This window comes from Chroicocephalus ridibundus, chromosome 2 (genome assembly GCF_963924245.1).
Source record: "Chroicocephalus ridibundus chromosome 2, bChrRid1.1, whole genome shotgun sequence".
In the NCBI taxonomy this organism is placed as follows: Eukaryota; Metazoa; Chordata; class Aves; order Charadriiformes; family Laridae; genus Chroicocephalus; species Chroicocephalus ridibundus.
In genome coordinates this window covers 19032695-19052718 of record NC_086285.1, presented here as the reverse complement: position 1 = coordinate 19052718, position 20024 = coordinate 19032695, and the positions used below count along the sequence as shown (strand labels likewise).

The window sequence follows — 20024 nt, the reverse complement described above, 5'->3', positions numbered from 1 at the left end:
TTAAAATAGCACATTTTTTCATAACTTTTCATGGGTTTGTTCTGTGGCTGTCAGTTTGTATTTATATTTAGCCACATAATGACACAAGAAGTCAGCAAAGCCTTTACGTGCCTCCAGTGCTGTTTAGGTAGATGTTTATATGTCTGAATTCACAAGAAAATGCCACCAAAGTGTTTAGCATAAGAGCCACTCTAGGAGGTTAAATTTTGAGGCATGAACTTCCAGAACGCGCCTGAAACTGTTTGTGTCAGGCGTGTTCTTCTCTTCACTGAGGTCTCTGTGTGGCTGGTCAATATGGCTGTGCCATAGTGACATAGCACCCGCATTGCAAGGGCAGCCTCTTCTGCTCTTCTGGGAGAACATGACTCCCAAACTCACATGGAGAGCTAAGACTGACGTTTTGCAGAAATCCTATGACTGGTTACCCAGAAAATGGCAGACCTAAGTTCCAGACCCACTTCAAACCAAGAGATTTTGAACCCGCAGGTCCCCCTACCTTTGCAAGAAACCATCAGGACGCAGTGAGGTTTCAGAGGGCGTGCAAGGCACGGCTATGCAACCTAATGGTTAAGACACTGAGGGGGAAGATAAAGGATCTGCTCCTACTCTGTAAATTGGTCTTGTTTTCTACTGCTGACTGTCCACAGTAAAATGTGTGAACTAAGTTGGCACTGGACTCTGATCTTGGCACCCCCACGCAGAGAGGAGTGCACTGAGCTCTCACCCCATTTCACAGAAGGTGCTTCTGAGACACACGCCTCAGCTCATGCAGAAATCTGGGATTTGAACACAATTCCTTTTTGCCATTTCATGGTGACTGATTTGGCCATCGCAAGGTTCAGTGGTGGTTGCAAATTTCCACCTAAGCATTCAGTTGTTCCTTATAAGGTGCACAGGAAGCTCGGATGTGCAACTAAACTTTCTGTCCTGGGTTTGTGCACCTAACTTCTCAGCAAAGCATGCCAAGTCATCAGGTTCTTTGCTGAATGTCTGCTTATGTGCTTTTTAGGTTCAGGGCTAAAGGACACAGCAAACACACTGGATTCAGTGAATCAAGAGTGTATAGCTCTCCCACGGTCAGAAGATTTTTTAAAATAACTGGAGTTAAGCAGCCCATTTACTGTGGGTGGGTGAGCAACGCGCAAGATCTCACCCAGCATCTACCGACTGCATCAAAGGCAGAGCAGCGTTTAGCTGCTTGTAGCATCGAGCAGCCGCCCTGGCAGCTTCAGGACAAACACACAGCAGCACAGAAAGGGTGTTCACTTCACAGGAACTTGTGTAATAAAGCTTCTTTCAGAGTCCTCTCTCAGTTTGCATGAACCTTGCCTGTTATTAAAACAACATTTAATAATAGCAAGTATGTCATCAGTAAATGTAATGTAGTTACATTAGTAAACCAGTTTGTTGTTTCTGTTGTTTCAGAGGAGAGAAAAATTTCCATATTTTTTATTATATTTATGCTGGTCTGGCGGAAAAGAAAAAACTGGCACATTATAAACTGCCAGAATATAGACCTCCCAGGTAATGCAGTTTATTTTTACATAAATTGATTACTAAGAAATGCAGTGTAGTTGAATTCTCAGCCTCATTTACATTCTAACTCTGTATCCATCAACTCTTTCAGATATCTGCAAAATGATCATTTCAGAATAGTGCAAGATTTCATGAACAATAGCTTTTATAAGTCTCAGTTTGAATTAATTGAACAGTGCTTCAAAGTCATAGGTTTTACACTGGAGGTGAGTGCTGATAACCCTTTTTTTTGGTGATCTTTAATGGCTACCTTAATCAGGAAAAACTTACTAAAGCATTCAGATAATCTCCCTTGTTATTTTCTTCCTTCAGCAGTAGTGTGTTTATGTTTTAAGATATTGCATGGTCAACTTACTGTTATATTACCACGTTTAAATTTTTAATGTTTCAAGGCATTGATAAAGTAATAAAATGGTATTAGTCAACAAGACTTTGAAATCAGTGAACACAAGCACAGCTGAGTAATTGGGAAAAAAAGACTTACGCAAATTAAATGCATAGAATATGATGTTGTAACTATTTATTAGCCCATAATTTTAGGCCTGTGAATATGAGCCTCATCTCTGCTTTAAGATGAAGTCCAGAGTGAGAGTTCTAAAAATTCATTGAGTTGATCTGAGTTTTGATGAACTCAATACATTTGCACAGGGGCAAAGTCGAATGAAGTTTTTACATCCCTTTGGAGTGAATCTCATCACTAAACATTAACTGAACCCATTCTTTCTTTATGATCTCATATCATTGCTCTGCTGGCCATTAAACCCCACTCCTCAGGCTGTCTTTCATATAATTAAAATAAAAACAGGCCTCTGGATTTATAAAGTAGGATGCAAGGGAAGGAAACCCCATCCTGCACCCTAGTTCTCTCTTCTTAGAAGAAGTGGTGCATCACAGCTGTAGTTTACCACTGACTTTATCACAAATGATAGTAGATGATCCATACCGTATCTGTGAAATACAGCACTAGTGCTGCAGAATGGGTGTATGTTTTAATTTCTTTGACAAAACTGCATGTTGTAAGTAGCTTTTCACAGAAAATTACTCACTTCAGTTAAATATTTTGGCTTCCCTCAATGTAAATATTTGAATAGCCAGCAGGAAAAATTTATTCGCCTATTCTGTTTCTTCATATTCATTTTGCATTAAGTCGTAGTAGCAGTGGAGTTCACGGTCTCTTTCGCCTCTACATGCTTATTCACAGCTGCACTTAGTAATATCACACCTGCACCATCACATCCTTTCACACCTCTACTTTCAGCTTTCCAGAAGCAGCGTGGAAGGATATGCACAGTTCAGCACTGATAGCAGTTTTGTCACAGCACCGGAGACCTTGATAAGTCCTAATTTATATCACAAAAAGAAGCAAGTCTGGTTTTGTTCCCAGTTCTTTTGTTCACTTTGATGGATGGAAACAGTAATCCTGATCATTCAAAAGAGAAGACCATATTGAAGATCCAGTTAGAACTAGGTCACTGGCTGCATTGTGCACTTCTAGCGTGCATCTTCACTTGATTAACTCAGCAAGCCACTGTGAGCTGAATCTGTGAAGAATTATCTACCTGTAGAACTCCCACAGTTTCAAAAGCAGGTTGAGTACCACAGGCAGTCTTACTGTGGTTCCATGTGAGGCCCATCCACGTTAGCCTGTCATACATTCTCCACGGGGTGAATGAGCCTCTCTGCGGCTGTTTGCAAGAGTGAAGGACCAAAGGAGTCTTCTTCCCCCACTGAGGTTCTGATATAGGGTACATGTGTAGAGACAATTTATTTTCAGTGAGAAAAAGATACTGTAGGACAATGAGTTCCTTTTCTAAGTTCGGTTTTTAGTAATGCAGCCTTAAGCTTTGACATTTATTGCAGTGCACAGAGGAGGTTCTGTATAAGCATGTTCCATGTTTTATTGGCAGAAAACCTTGGACAGAATATCTTGTCCACTCCAATTAAAACTGAGACCTAAACAAGGCTTTATTTCTTTGAAATATGTTTTGAACTGACTGGCAGGCTTTAATAGTAACTACTGTCCATACTCCCTGTCTGAAAATCACACTGCTTTATTTCAGGCTCCATGGCAAAATTAATAGGAAAGAACTGCCCGAGGTGAACAATAATCATGCTGTATGAGACAGATCAAGCCAGATTTTAAATACACTGGAAAAGGGCACCAAAATGTCAGCAGCTATACATTCTGTACAGCATAATGGCAGAAGTTAAGCTATCCATTTCTTTGCATTTCATCTGCATCCCTAAGCTTAACATGAAAATGATTGCTTAAAACCTAGGTAAACTGCGCACCAGTTATTCTGAGCATAATTTTTTAGATTAAGCTTATCTAGTTTGTCTTGCTGTCACTGGAATAATTAATTTATTAACTGCTAGATTAACTTCTGAAAGTGTTGGAAACAAGATCAAGTATTCTAGAGCAATTAAGAACTTTATCTGAGTAAATGATGCCTGACATGATACCAGCAAACTATTGAATAGCAGGGATAAAATGCTGCGCAATTATGAGAAGTGTATCATTACAAAACTGCTTCTTATAAAACTACTATAAAACTTCTAAAACTGCTATTTATAAAATATACTGTTGCTGCCTGCCTCAGAATACATCGTATCACAGATTCCAGATTAAAAACTAGTTTGTTTTACAGGAGCACCTCAGCACTTCTGAGTAGGAAATCCTGAGGGACGATCAAGTATACTGATAAACCTTCACAGTTCAGATGAAAATTTGCCGTTTAAATCCAAGTCAAACCTGCAATGAAAGCGTTATTTCATTAATTGCAAATAGGATTTTATTTGTCATATATAAGTACTTAAAATCATTAACTGTATATATCCCTTCACTGTCAAGACTAATATTAGCCCTTTTTCAAGACAGAATCCCCTTCAGAACCTACTAAATACTTTGAAATTTAAATATATTTAAATAAAGTCCATACCAAAGTGCCTTGGTGAATACACAGTTCCTATGTGACAGTTTGAAGGGTAAAGTGCTTTGCCAAATCAGAGATATGACGTCTCATTCTTCTCCCGGTGAAACCTTTTATGATGACGATGGTGGGAGCTGTTGCAGACCTTTGTAACGCAGATGCAGATGTTTTTATATTTTTGTTGATCTAGTTATTACATTTTTAGACAGGGTTATGCCTGCAGACGCAGTGAAGCATGGATATAAATAACCTCTGAATTCCTCCTGTGTAAGAGGATTACGCTCACCACTGTTTTGTGCTTCCCCTACTCCATGTCAGTCCTGTCCTGTAGACAAGTATAGAAGAGAGATTAGGCTCTAGTTTGTCTTGCACTCTTTGGGTGTCTTACACTTGAAAGACTATGCTGAGAAAAGTATTCCTAAAAGTCGTGGGCGTGTGGCAGACAAGAGAGAGGCAGTGATTGTTCCCGGCTTAGAAAACAATACCCGTCCATGCCCATCACACAAACCAAAGTGACAAATCTGTCTGGCTATTAAGTGTTGTATCTTTTTTAATATACTTTGCAGGAACTTGGAAGCGTGTACAGTGTCCTGGCTGCCATTTTAAATGTGGGTAACATTGAATTTTCTGCAGTGGTGTCTGAACATATGATTGACAAGAGCAACATTTCCAATCCAGTAGCCCTTGAGAATTGTGAGTGTTTTTTCTTGATTTAAGATTGTTTTCATTTAGTGTTTTGATAGCAAATTCCTTTTATTGCAAGAGAGTTATCAGTGAAAACTGTATTCACGTGGAAATTTTGCAAGAAAAATTAAATGCTGGAGATAGATTAATTCCAAGCGCACCTGAATTCAAATAGCACAAGAAAAAATTGTCTATGTCATGCACCTTATTTGACTAACCAGTTCACTGGCATTCAGGAAACATGACTAATACTGCAGATGCCTGAAAAGAAAATCTTTGGAATTTTTCCAAGGTTATTTGAACATTTGATGGAGAACATCATTACCACTTTGAATAGTTTTTTCCACAGTTTCTCTCTCAGATACTCATTACTTGTTCCCCATATGTGCCTGTTGAAATATGGCTCACTAATTCTTTGCAAGGGATACCTTACATTATAGGCTGCAGGGAGGCAGAGGAGGGAAAGGGGCAAAGATTCTCAAGGAAGCTGATGGTCTCTCAGTAATTACAGCTGGGGAGATAATGGAGTCTTCGTGCTATCTTCTTACACGTTTTCCTGCCATAGATAGAAATATACTGGGAAAGAAGCCGCCTTTTTTGGAGCAAAAGGAGGACAGCAGTGACTTATATGGATGGATTATAACCAAGAAGGATATTCACACCTCTCAACTTACAGACTCCTGACATTGACACTTAGGTTCCCTAGCATTTCTCCACAGACGGTTTGGAGAAATAGCCTTCTTGATAAAGCCATTTAGAACCTAAATGCCTCTGCTTTGAATCACTTACTCATTGACTGCAGTGGAAGCTAGGAAGGCTGGTGACTAAATTAGATACTGACAGCTGTTTGGTGTGAACACCCTCATTAGTCATAGCTCAAGACTTTTATTTGGCCCTTATTCATAATACGTTGCTCTTGCAGCCTTGATTGCAAAAATGCCTATTTTTCCTTCCAAAGACTGCCTCTGAGCTGTGCCTGTGACCTTCCTTCCTAGGTGCGTCCTTGCTGTGTATTCAGGCAGATGAACTGCAAGAGGCCCTCACCTCTCACTGTGTAGTGACTCGAGGAGAAACAATTATTCGTCCCAACACTGTGGAGAAAGCCACTGACGTCAGAGATGCCATGGCAAAAGCACTGTACGGGCGCCTTTTTAGCTGGATAGTCAATCGCATCAACACTTTACTCAAACCTGACAAACATTTAAGGTAAAAGACGCTTTTCCAGAATAAAGAGAGATTTTCTGTGGGAATAACACCATCTACTAGGGTTCTTATCTACTTTTCTCTGCTATCTTTTTGTTTATGACACCACCATGTTAAAAAAGACTGTTTTATCCTATTCATAGTGAATTTTCAAATATTTGGTTACAGCAGGGCAGCAATAAACAGAACTTTTAATAAGTAAGTGATAGGATAAAGTGCATGCAGCACTGCTTGTTACAGAGCCCTTTGGAAATTGTATACTTATTGTTCTGGTGAGGAGGGAGAAAATTTGACCTGAAATGTTCACTATACAAAAAAAACCAACCCAAAACCAGAAGTCTGCTTTGTTTTTGTGGTAGTAAAATAATTTGTATTTCCTATTTTTCTTGTAATTAGCTTTGGGAAAGAATGGGGCAGACAAATTTCAGCAGTTTATTCACTAAAAATGTAATTTCCAGACAGATAAGACAGTCACCAAATGCAGGTCAAAATCAATAAATACCTTTGATTCCTCCACAATGAAACGCTTCCGTTTTTGAGATGGGCTTCTCAAAGGGGTTCAAGTTCTGTTCATGAGTATCTTGAGGCTGGTTATTCAGATCTGATTTCCTACGCTTTTTATGGGGGAAAAAAACAAGTGGTTACAGATACCTCCTCAAAGGGTTTTTATAGGTAGAATGTGGTTTAGTCTTTTTAATTTAACTAGGAAAAAATGCTAATGTCAACTTCAGTTTGATATAAAATTATATCCTCTTAATTTTTTGTTTCTGCAGATAAATACAAATATTAGAGCTTTTTTCCAGCTGCAGAAATGACCACATATCTCTCAGAATGCCTAAGCTAAAATTTCAAACTGAAGTTTTTACTAGTACTACTTCTCTGGAACTTAATTGGTAATTTAAATTCATACCACGCTCCAATACTTAAAATAGTTATTTTGATGCATAAAAGGTCTAGCTATACATTCTTTTGATTTTCACGTTAAAATAAGCAGTTGTAATTGTTGTGAGTAAATAATGTGAAGGAATCATATTTAATGACAGCAGTCTTTGATTTCAAGATGCTGGTGAGTAAAGCCTGTTTTATGACAAGAGAAACAAAAAGAACTCCATGTTGTTCCTGTAGTGCAGTCAGTTTTTTACAATAGAATATTAACTAGCAAATACTAGTTTAAAAATATAAATTTAAGTCCTCTATACACTTATCAGTTGACTCGGTCATTATGTGATTCAGTGTATCTGGTCTGCAAATACAGTCATCTTTGAATTTATGTGCATTTATTCTATTTCAAACAAAAATTTAAGAGATAGCTGGTTTAGCAAACATTATTCTGTTTAAGTGGCGTAAAGATTTGGCCCATTATTTCCTTTTGTGAAATAATAATGAAGCTAGTCACTGTAAAATAAAGATGCAACAATAGAAAGTTTATTTAATCTTTGCAGTGGAAACGATGATGGTTTGAACATTGGAATTCTTGATATCTTTGGCTTTGAGAATTTCAAAAAAAACTCTTTTGAACAACTCTGTATCAACATTGCCAATGAACAAATTCAGTTCTACTTCAATCAACATGTCTTTGCCTGGGAACAGGTATGTGTTGAATATTTTGATAAAGGTTTAATATTGCTGAACATATAAAACCTTGTGTCGAGAAACTACACTGTTCCTTCTCCATAATAGGTTGCAAATTGCAAATTATAACAAATGTTTTCTGAGTATGTATTTGTAAGCAGTGCTTGCTATTTGCTAGTAAAATGCCTACATAAAATGCATTAAACTTGAAATTTACAGTATCTAAGCAACATAACACAGTGATAATCAGTTTGATGCAAATGCAGTGTTGTTTTTCTTGAGGAGTAACTTGAGTGATGTAATGAATGATTCTACAATAAAATAAATGAGTGGTAGTGTAATTTTTAAAGTGCAGTGTTCATAATAGCTTACTAAGAAGCTTAATGAACACTGAAATTCCATTATTAAAACCAGAAAATCTTGCAATTATTTTGTTCTTATTCAGGAACCAGATCAACTAAGCTAATTAATGATGGATTTAATCTAAAAAATTTGATGTAAAACAGAGAAAAGTAATAAAATTGTAATTGTAAAAGTTTATGAAATTGAAGTGGAGAGTGAAAAACCTCAAAAAAGATCATCTCAACTTTGTAAATAATTCCCTGAGAATTAAATTAACCATCTTTAAATCATTATTTAATATTGTTATTTGGGAAAAAAAATATTAGTGTTGCTGAAAATAGAAATATTCCAGAATTCTGCATGAGCAGAATAGTCATTCAAATTTTAGGTGAAATAATAATTTCTCTGTTTTATTTAAATTATTGGGGTTTATGGTACATAAATGAAAATCCTTCTGCATAGTAATTTTAATTATTAGTAGAAAAAGAGTATTTTGTCAGTTTTAATCACTGCTTGTTTTAAGGATGAGACATATACAAGTTTGGAATGTGTCTATGTATGCAGGTGTGTACGTGTCAGTCTACAGGTGTATATATCCATGTGTAAAAGGGACTTATTTTTATATGGGTCAATGTTTTATCCTGTTTCCAGTTATTCCAGGAAATGCTTTCTTGCAGTCTTAGACCTTGTAGTTGTTCTTATAGATTTATAGATTTATGAGATTTTCAGCCACCAATATTTCCTTGTCTTTAATACCATCTAAAAGAGAGAGAGAAATTAGCCTGAACTACTGTAATTACTTAGGCGTCTTCTTTCCAAAGTGCATAAATTCTCACACAAAAAAGAGCACTTGGCTACTGCTCTTTCTAACAGCTGGAAGATGGAAATAGCACAGACTGCAGCACCGTTATTTATTCATGTCAAATCCAGTCACTGACCAGGTCCCACGGACTTGCATTCGGCCACTTTGCTCAAATGTTCCCTAACTTGATCTTCCCCCACCAAGGGTAAGTCTTCCTTGCTCCAGCCTTTCCCTGTCATCTCAGGGACCTGCGATTATCAGCCAAGTCCAAGGCAAAGAAGGCATCAAGTATCCCAGCCTTTTCCATGTTGTCCATGTCTGTTTAGCAGCAGGCCCACATTTTCCCTAGTTGCCTTTTTGCTGCTGATGGACCTTCCTTGGCTTTCCTAACTCTGTCCCTGTACACCCAAATATTGTCTTAATATTCCTTCTCTTTTTTAATTAGACTTGAGTCCTGTTCAGTGTAATCTGCCTTTGCTTGTTTCCTAATCCTAATACTAATCCAGAACATTTTGGCCAGACCTATATTAACGCCGAGGTTTGTGGTGTCACCATCTAGCAGGAACAACTTGTTCTCCTGCACGCGCCCCGCTGCAGAGAGATCAGGGTGGTTATTTTGCTACTGAGGAGATGAGGGAAAAAAATGAACCTCTGATTTTGACAACATACGGTTTACTCAGTTCTCCTTGTAGGAAATTAGTATGACAATTACAGACGTTATGGAAGGGGAAGGTGAATCTCCAAGTATGTTGATTTTATCCACTCCTGCTCATTCTCTCATAGATTTCATTAACTCACACGCATGTAGAAAGCATCAAGATGTGTGTGTTCAAGTGGTCTGGCCAGGATCATTTGTGAGCAACACAGAGAATAAGGAACACGAAGTAGCAAGGTGTCATCATGTCGCTTGGGTTCTTCTTGCTGAACTATTTTTTGAACAGAATCTGCAGTTGTTACAGCGCGGTTCTTTGCCTCGGAACCTTACTTATTTCAATCTCTGTAATCTTAGGCAAGGTCAGTATCTGTTTTTGCTTGTTTGGAATGTATACATCATTATGCCTACAGGATGTTTCCTTGGTGGGAAAAGGAAAGGCATAAGTGATGTGCTGTAACCTTGCAGTCATCCTCCTGTTGTCAGATTTAGAGGGTGTTCCACTCGCTCTCTGTCTGTGCTGTGTTTTTATGCGAGTGAAGGCCGCCTGGTCTTGATGTAAGGAACACTTTCCTCAATTTTATTGCTGTGAACAAATGTTCTTCATTCAAATCACAGACCGTTATTCTAAGACTCTTTCTTCTGGTGCTTATATGCACTTTTCCATTAATATTTCATTTATACCAGTGATAATATTCCTGTTATTGAGTGTTCACATCCTGCCTGCAATATTGATGAAGTAAGATGTCTACTTTAATTTACGTGACACCACTACATCAGATTATATGAAGCTTCATTATGTTATCTTCTAGTAGTCTCCGAAGATATTACAACAGCAGTGCAGAACAAGCTATATAGATGAAGTTTGTGCACGTGTGGGTGTAAATCCCCCCCATTTCAGAACCAGAAAATGACAAATGTATTATTCTGCATTACAACCCAATGGCATAGGATGATTTGCAGTATGATTCATAATCATTATTAGACATCACTTTTCACGTATCTATAATGTGGTGGTTCCAGTTTTACCTCACAAGAACAGCCTTCGAGAAAGCAGGTGGCTTCAGAAACTTTTCTGTTCACTGTAAGGACTGTCTTGTGTTAGCACCAGTAAGGTACTTTAATTGTAAATACAGGCCCTCCCTGCAGACACATAAGAGAGAGCTATTTGCAGGAAAATATAAAATATAATTCCTACATTTCCTACACATGGAAAAAAAGGAAATATTTTCAAAATCACGTGACTGAAATTAAAAGGTCAGCAGATCATTGTTCTTGTTAATGATACAAAGTATCACTTCTGTAAAAGCCAAACAATGGGATGACCCCTGCCCCTCACTGGTGAGTCTGCCTGACCGCACACATGTAAGGATTTGTGTCTTTAATACTAAAAGACAGGAGTTATGTTTAGAAGGCTCATGCCAACAGTTGCTGAGACCTTTGCATTGACTTTTCATTAGCCCACGCTGACTCTCACGCTGATGGAGCAATCCTGTAGCTGGGGACTCAGGCTGGTATCTCTCCTCAGCCCTGTGCAGCACCAGACAGAGACGTCAGGTTGCTCTGTGCGATCTCAGAAATCTCTGACACGACGCTGCATTGCACCCGGTAGATCTAACCAAAGAAGACTGGGGAATTTAATTAATTTCATAATTCCCCCAAGAGAAGTAAAACTCACAGATACATTATTTCTTCATAGGGGTAATGGTTTTAAACTAGAGCGGAGTAGGTTTAGATTGGACATTAGGAAGAGGTTCTTTACACTGAGGGTGGTGAGACACTGGAACAGGTTGCCCAGAGAGGTGGTGGAGGCCCCATCCCTGGAGACATTCAAGGCCAGGCTTGATGAGGCTCTGAGCAACCTGATCTAGTTGAAGATGTCCCTGCTTACTGCAGGGGGGTTGGACTAGATGACCTTGGAAGGTCCCTTCCAACCCAACACATTCTATGATTCCCTGTTTTGCCCAGTTCAATTCCATAGCATGTGCAATTAGATGAAATTTGACATATCTAGTGGGAAGTCAAGGCCTAAATCAGTTGATTGGCAATGAAGCCAAATAGCAAATGAACTCATTATGCTAAATTGTACTTTCAGTGTTGCAGGTGACATGTTTTTAGCTATGTCATTGATTTCTTTTCTGTATCTGAATCTGAAAAGTGTTCAGTTTTGTTTTCCTTGGAAGTGTGGCCTATAAAAATATGGCCTCAGAAGTGACAGGAATAGTAGGAAGGAAGAGTGGTACTATTGCCACCCGAGACACCGGGTGTCTGTTAGAGCAGAGTGCTGGGTGCCAAAGTGGAGAACTCAAGTCAAAATTAAGGGAATTTATTCTTTATTGTTGACTTAATATTTGTATTTAAGAATAAAGGCTTTTAGGCCGGAATGTCATCTTCTTTCCCTAATTTAGCAGAAAGGATGAAGTGGGGAGTATAGCTAGAGCTAGTTTAGATTCCCAATAGTCAGTGGAGACAAATAGATACATTTCTGTCTCCACTGGGTGGAAATGTGGACTCTCAACTTAGTCACTTCTTTTATGGGTCTATAGTTAAGCCGAATGAATGCTGGCACAAGCTTTTGTTAGGTTAATATTAAGCAAAGCACAACTTTTGCACCATCAGTCCTGTCCTTCAAGTTTTCTCTTACATATAAGGTACTGATGTAAATTCAATCTCTGCAGGTAACGTTGGACAGCAAGACAACCTTCCCATTTCTTCCTCATTTGTGATTCTTCCATAAAAAGCAAAATGTGTAATGTCAAATACCTAAAATATTTTGGAAAGTGGCAAATTTACTGCCAGTTGCAAGGATGCTGCTTTTTGCATTAAATATATGCAATGTTTATTTTACATTCATATGCCAGTTTAATCTTCCGCTTTAAGCTGGAAAAGGTTCATTCTGAATGTCACCTGTGTTCCCATTTAAACCAAAGCGTCATCATACCATTTCTCAGCAAAATGCCATTACCTTTTTTTATTAAACATGAAAACCATTTCCTAATGCATTAAATAATTCTTTTGTTATTAAGTGAAACCAGGTTGCACAAGCTAATATTATCTAGTTTTGATCATGGAAAAAATACCATGCAATACCGAGATGAGATAGGAGCCCAAGCATCCATGTAACTCAGTCATTCCTTTTGACATCTCATCCATAGGAATACTTTCTAGTGCATTATGCTTTAGAATTTCAATGAGCAGCTGCTATTTTTAGGAGCTTTCTTGTCATAAAACATTGTGGGGGATTACAGAATCCTATAGCTGATTCAATTTATTAATTCTAATAAGATCTATTTCACTGCAGTTTTATGATGTGCATCGTTAAGGCTTTTATCCTTGCTGCTTGTATCCTAATAATATGGTTTAAGACCAGCATTGCATAAGAAAATGTAATATGGTATCTTATTTCTGAGAAATCTGTCACACTGATGCCTGGAAGACTTGGTTATCAGCCATCCTCCAGGAGCCCATGGGAAGTGATGGAGTGAACTCCTTCCATATCCTGCTGGGCAGACAGCAGCATCACCGAAACCCCCAGTGCTGACACTCATTCAGTTGTTGAGGTGCAGACACAAAGACGAAATGGTCACATTCACTGCTGGCCCTGCGCACTGGCTGGGCAGGGAGGGAAGCAGGTGTTGCTGTTACAGTAGTACAGCTACTACAGATCTCCTTTCAGTTTTGAGGAGAACTCTTTTATCAGCTCTCTAAATCAGCCTCTGTCACAAGCATTTGAAGTTGGAAAAAGTTAATCATTAGATAGGTTGTCTGTGAGAGCTTGTTTGAGTGTCACAGAAACACTCTTCTCTGATAGATTCATCCTGAGCAATCTCTTCCCTTTTCCTCCTTGATAAGTGTACTCTTGATAATCCTAAACAGTAACAGCTGGCTTCATGAACATAACATCTGTGTGTCGGTACAGCCATAGCCCTTGGTTAAGCTGCTCCTACTCCTGCGTTATCTTTGGGAGATAACACGGACTCATTCCCTTCCTGCCTCTAGCTCCTACAGGTATATAATTAACTTCTTGCCTATATTAGCGATACATTTATTACTCTCCTGTCTTGTCCTGCTACTCAGGTCATTGATTAAAATAAAAAGCAAAACTCCACCTGTCCACTGCTCCAGGGGAGATGTGAATGAAGTTAATGTTGTGTGTGTCTGAGATGAGGAGCCTTCATGGGGCTGTAGGAGAGATTCTTACTGCTTACACTGTTGTACAGGCATATCAACTGAGCCATAACCTATCCTTAGAGTGAAGAGTGTCCTGGGAAATTAGATCAATCTGGATACTGGAAGGGTTTAGGTATATGTTCTGTGTTCTCTTCCAAATGGATCAGCAGATTTATTTATTTGTGCCTCTATTTCCAGGACAGTGTTACTGATTCTATTAATTTTGTTGTTTCTCTCTGCCTTAGAGACAAAGAGGTATGAAGTCTAATAATATGTGCTTTTCTGTTGTATATGGCAGTTAACTCCTTTTTGAAACACTCAGTGTATCGTCTTCTTCACTCAACCATGACTATCATTCAGACTCAAGGGAATGACACATAAGGAGAGGTCTTTCAGGGTTAGAGGTCTTTGAACTCATTAATATTAGCCATTATTCATTTTTATGACACACTTCTCACAATGAATTCAGGATAGCACAACTGTGATGTTAACACCATATATTAATACAACGCTTTTATAAAGTCCTATCCTTTGGAAGAGGGATGATTTTTAAAGTAGATCATAGTACAGCCTGCACAGGACTGAAAGCAGCCCTGCTGTATACGGGAGCAATGCGCAGTGGATAACTCCCATTGCGTTACATAGTGCAGGCAAAAATAACGGAGGGGTGGCAGTCCCTAGAGCATCATTCTCTTAGTAGAGCTATGGCTCTCCTCTGCCTTGCTGAAGGATTGAAGAAAGTCATTCTTGTATTCTTCAGCTATATTTTAAATTATTTTCAAGATAAAACCATCGCAACATGCTGCGGACACAGCATTTGTTACCATGTTTTTCTCAGTCTGTTAGGAATCCAAAGGTATTTGCAGTCTCCAGGAGAAAAAAAAAACCAATACACCAGTGTTTTAATCTTGCTGAGTATCTTTCCCTAGTTCCTTAAAAGGAGTGAAAATGTTGCAGAGGCCAAACTGAGTAATTTGTTTAATTCTTAGAAAGTATGTACACCATTCTTTAATTATCAGAAAGTATGTGCACCGTTATTCTCCACGTAAGAACTTTTCCAGGTGTTTCTGGAGGGGGAATCAAACAAGTGAAGCCTCTGTAATCTGTAGTCACTTTTGTAAATCTTGGCCACTGTACATCACATAGATCTGAGCAACAAATTGGGAAAGTAAATGTAGCTCTAAATGATTAAGAAATATTTTTTACACTGCAGAGCAGGGAAGTAAATAGACACTGAGGTCTCCATCTGCAAACACTATACTTCTGCAAACACTTCTTCAACTCTATTTCTTTCATTCTTGCATATTCCTGAAAGTATCTTACTTTACCAAATGTGCCATAGCAAGCACTTACATATCCAAAGGCAAATTAAAATCTACAGCCTAACAGTGTGATACATCCCAGATGACATTTGTTCCTGCAAAACCTTGATGTCTTTAGCCCTGGGGCATACTTTTTCAGTGCCATTTTAATTTGCTACAATTGACAGTTTGTGAATTATTTTCTGATGTGGTTCTGTATACATAGTCAAAACATGCCTTCTGTTGCTTGTTACAGAATGAATACCTCTATGAAGGTGTTGATGCAAGAGTTATAGAATACGAGGACAACAGGCCCCTCTTAGATATGTTCCTGCAGAAACCAATGGGTTTATTGTCCCTGCTGGATGAGGAAAGTCGATTCCCACAAGCAACGGATCAGACACTTGTAGGTCAGTAAATGGTTTATTTTTTGCAGGATTTATGTTTGGCTTGTCCAGTTTAGGCTATATGCTAGTAATGTTCTTAGTGAGCCCGCATTTCAGTGTCACAGTATGTTTGAAGGAGGCATGCATTCAGGGATGGATGTGTCTTTGAAGCTGATAGACCAACATCAAGAGTACAAATGAACCTAAGCTGACGATCCAGGTTCTGAATTCTCCTGCCTTGAGGAATTTTAGCTGCAGGGCTTGAAAGATAAAGATCGAACTGAGTTAAAACTCTAGATTCATATGCCAAGAACACTGTTTCCAAAGTTGAGTCATTTTCAGCTCTGATATTTTTCATGAGCCATATCAGAACAAGAATTTTGGTACTTTTTAAGGGTAACGGCTGCAAACCTGCCTCAGTGCCTTTCAGCAAATTATGCTTCCTGTTTTTTTGTGTTCAGAAATTAGAATTAAACCACCTAAATATGTTGCAATTCAGATCCTGAATATTTCAGTGCTTCTGAGTAGTTGCACTTACAGTCAATTTGGTTATTTCAGTGGGGTTTCTGTGCAGATAAATCCTTGTTTTACTCATTTTTGAATGTGCAAAGTGTCAGATGAGAGTTTTAACCAACATCCAATCACAAAACCTAATAACATCCAGTAACGATGCCACGCTAAAACAATTATATGAGGTTGTTGTCTTTCTATCCTCATACTTTATAGTCTCCAGTACAGAGGCCCTTAATCAATTGGTAAATGTTTCCTCACAATGCCCCAAGGAATCCTTAGGAAGGATTACTACATTGTTTCAAATACAAAGATCAAAAGCTTAGAAAGGCAAGCAATTTTCTTAGGTCACACAGAAAAAAATTGGTACAAAGTAAGTAACTGAACCAAGAGCTCCCATATTCTCTATCCAGTGCCTTTTGTTGAAAGACCATTATGGTGTCTTCGTCCTTAAAAATATCAGAGTGTTTTATGCCTCTGTTTTCTGAGAACTCAGGCAGCATCCTTAAAGGGATCCAGCTTCAGAATTATTTTACAGACAATTATTTTACAGTAACTCCAGTAAGATAAGCTATGTGTTTCCTTTCAGAAAAATTTGAAGATAATTTGAAGTCAAAATATTTTTGGAGACCCAAAAGAGTAGATCTAACCTTTGGGATTTATCATTATGCAGGAAAGGTAAGAGACATAATGTTATTAGTTGGGGATTGTGGAATGGTAGGGCTAGAAGGAAATAGAAGAGGTCAGCTGAGTTGGTTCTCAACCTTCATCTATTCAGGCCTGACATGGAAATGTTGGCAGTGCCTTACACGTCAAAAGTAAATTGAAAAGTTATTTTCCCTCATCAAAAAAGCAATACCAGGAGTGTATTTTTCTTAAATGTCACCAGGTAAATGAACTGATTGTATTATAGAAGAAACAAAAAATAACCATTATGTAATGCAACTCAGTGCTCTTCCCCTTAGTTCCTTAAAGCCCCGTGCCATGCTTGTTCCCACTGCTTCAAATCAGGATCCAGCTCCATTCTGACTACTACCTCCTACGCCCCCTCAGCCCTACTTCCTAGTTCTGTACTTTGTCATCAGTCAGATAGACAGTGCAGGCCCTGCTTTCTGCTTCATTTGGTGCGCAGCATCTTGCCCTCCTGTACAAGGTGACTTGCTGCACTTGCCTTTCAAACTCAGGAGCAGTAGCTGACACACTGCGGCAAGATGCCACTGGTCACCTGAACCTTGCCTTGTGAAAACTGGAGCTCCCACCTCCTTTTGGGCTCTTGGGTATGGAGTGGGCATTGCTGTCTCATTTCGGGAGCTATGTTAGGTCTGTGCAGTGCTGGAGCAGCTGGCCTGTAATGAGGGAGTGTACTGCCCATCAGCTGATGAAAGATAACTTGCCCCTTGTGTAAGACAGCCAGATACAAAAGGCCTGCAGTAACTCTGAACCTCATCTCCAGCTGACCTACACTTCACAAACATAGCATATCTCACTGCTGAGGAACAGAGAGCCAGCTCTCCCTGTACCAGTCCTGGTACCAGCCACTGAAGATGGGGATTCCACCGGTGCCCCATCAGCCCTTTCCAGTATTCAACAAGCTTTTTCATTAGGAAGTTTCTCCTACTGTCTAACTTACATCTTTGTTGCTGTGCTGCAAGTTCATTATTCCTAGTCATGTTTACTGTGGAACTGGAGAACAATTTATTTCCTTCTCCTTTACAAGCCTTTTTTTGTAATTTAAGACTGTTACTGAGTTGTTTTGTGAGGATTTTTTATGAATTAAAAATGCTAGTATCTTCTACCCTTCTTTACAGGCCAGGTTTTCTTGTGGGTCTTTTACAGCATCATTGAGATAGAGCCCTGGAGGTACATTTTGAGTTAGGTACACCATTCCTGGAATTTTTAGAGAGATTTCAATTGCCAGTATGCAGTTTGTGATTTTGCAAACTTCTCTACAATTAATACAGAGATCTCTAGGAAGAGTGGTAAGTCCTGGGACAAAAAGATTGTACAATCATAAGGGTAATCCTGTGTGCTATGGTTGAAATCAAGTGAATTGTTAATTGTGCATTTACACATGTACTGATGTAAAGGAGGACTACAATACACTTGTCCTAGTGATAAATCCACACTGGCTAAAACTAATATTAACATATCTGCATTAGAGGAAATAAACGTCTCAAGCTACTTTGGAATGATGGATTTGCTTTTAGTGATCTGCATCATAATGGTTCTCGGTATTGAAAAGTTAGAACTTTCAGTGATGAAAAGAAAGACTGTAAGCAAGAGCGAGCCTGACGGCTGAAAAACTGTTTGTGTGTCTTCATATATTAAAAGCTACATGCCAGACTGCTTAAATATATAATTACTTTTCAAAATCCCAGAAGATGCATAAATGCACTTTTTAAACAGGTTCTATATAATGCAAGTGGATTCCTAGCCAAAAATAGAGACACTTTGCCAGCTGATATTGTGCTGCTCCTGCGATCATCTGAAAACAATCTGACGCGACAGTTGGTAACCCATCCTCTTACAAAAACAGGTATTGCTATTGTGGTAACCTTCTTACTCTTCTCTAGCCTTCGTGATGACCACTGCTAGGTTTCATATGACCATTTGTTGATGACATTATACACTTTGTGGCTTAACTTTCCAACCCTAGAATCTATACAGAATGGAGCCCCAGCCATCTCAAGCTGCAGGGGAGGGATTGGTCTGGTCAAGTGCCAAGCAAGTGGTAGAGGCTTCTTTCAGGGTCCTCTCTTCAGGGTAGGGGAGCAAGACAGGGCGTGGAGTACATCCCTTGAGTTGAGGACTGAACAGAAAGGATCAGGTAAGTCACTGGCCTTTTTTGGACAGGGCATATATAATTGCCTGTTTTGTCTCAGTGCATTTTTTCTCTAAAGTAGTAGAGAACCAAGGTTGGGGCTCCTAACATCTGCTGCAAAGAGTCAGGGGACACTCCTCTATTTCACTGTCTTTTAGTCCTTTACAGTAGGGAACTGATGGGAACTGGTAGTGAGCCCTTCCTTGGGGAGTTTTTAAGTTGGGGTGGAGGAATATGACTGGCTCTACAGAAATTACTCCTAAGTTGCACCTTAGTTGAAGCAGATCCTTGCATAGTGTCCTACCTGCCATTTTAGGATGATGGGTAAGTCTTCTTACAACCAGTTTGCTATTGTGTTTTATGACTCCCTGTGTGATGGCAGTGATGCCACACAGTAAGTACGTTACAACATTGCTTTCTTCTACAACTACGTGGGAGACATACTTGTAGTAGAACAGAAAAGTTAAATTGGAAGAGCCTAATGGAAATTACTCTAAAATGTTATCGTAGCTTACAGAAACTGAGGTTTTGGCAAGGCTCCTATTCTTCGCAAAGGGAGCTTTGCTGGTGGAATGCAAAATTTGGTTTTGAAGGTCTATTTTAAGTCAGTTTCTGGGAAAACACTGAGCTCAATGTCCTTGCCTGAACATTTTGACTTGTTAATATCTGCTAAGATACTAAGCTATAATTTTTGTAGAGCCGAAGTCATGGCCCAAATGGTCCCAAGAACTGATCCCAAGTGTTATGTAATGTTTTGCAAGATAACTCTAAAGGTTGTTTTAATCTTCTTGTTAAATATTATGAAACACTGTGTGTAGCCTTTTGAAACTGACCCAAACCATCCAGCTATAGCCAACTAAAAGTTAGATTTCTGATCTAAGTTATTCATCTAGAATCAATGGAAATATAGAGGTTTACCCAGAGTCCAACCCATCTTGCCTGTCTCAGGTGTTTCTCTTAGGATGGGATAAATCTGCTCTGAAGTTGCCTCTCTCCACTGAATACAGCAGTGATCCTATAGATACCTCACTTTCAGATAGCTAAAGTTAGGTGTGAAGAATCCTCTGTCCTTCCCACCCTGTGATATTCAGCTAAGCCCGAGAAAGGTTTAGCAC

At 38.9% G+C, this 20024-nt stretch overlaps 1 protein-coding gene across 1 annotated transcript in view; it reads left to right on the top strand.

Annotated features, from left to right (window-relative positions):
- Nucleotides 1–20024, top strand: part of MYO3A (myosin IIIA) — a 121176-nt gene that overhangs the window by 68477 nt on the left and 32675 nt on the right. Inside the window, exons 15-22 of the mRNA XM_063324623.1 lie at nt 1426–1524; nt 1628–1742; nt 5033–5159; nt 6146–6356; nt 7796–7943; nt 15449–15602; nt 16678–16766; nt 18495–18624. Coding sequence (XP_063180693.1) covers nt 1426–1524; nt 1628–1742; nt 5033–5159; nt 6146–6356; nt 7796–7943; nt 15449–15602; nt 16678–16766; nt 18495–18624 — 1073 coding nt within the window. The remainder of the gene's footprint in view (nt 1–1425; nt 1525–1627; nt 1743–5032; nt 5160–6145; nt 6357–7795; nt 7944–15448; nt 15603–16677; nt 16767–18494; nt 18625–20024) is intronic.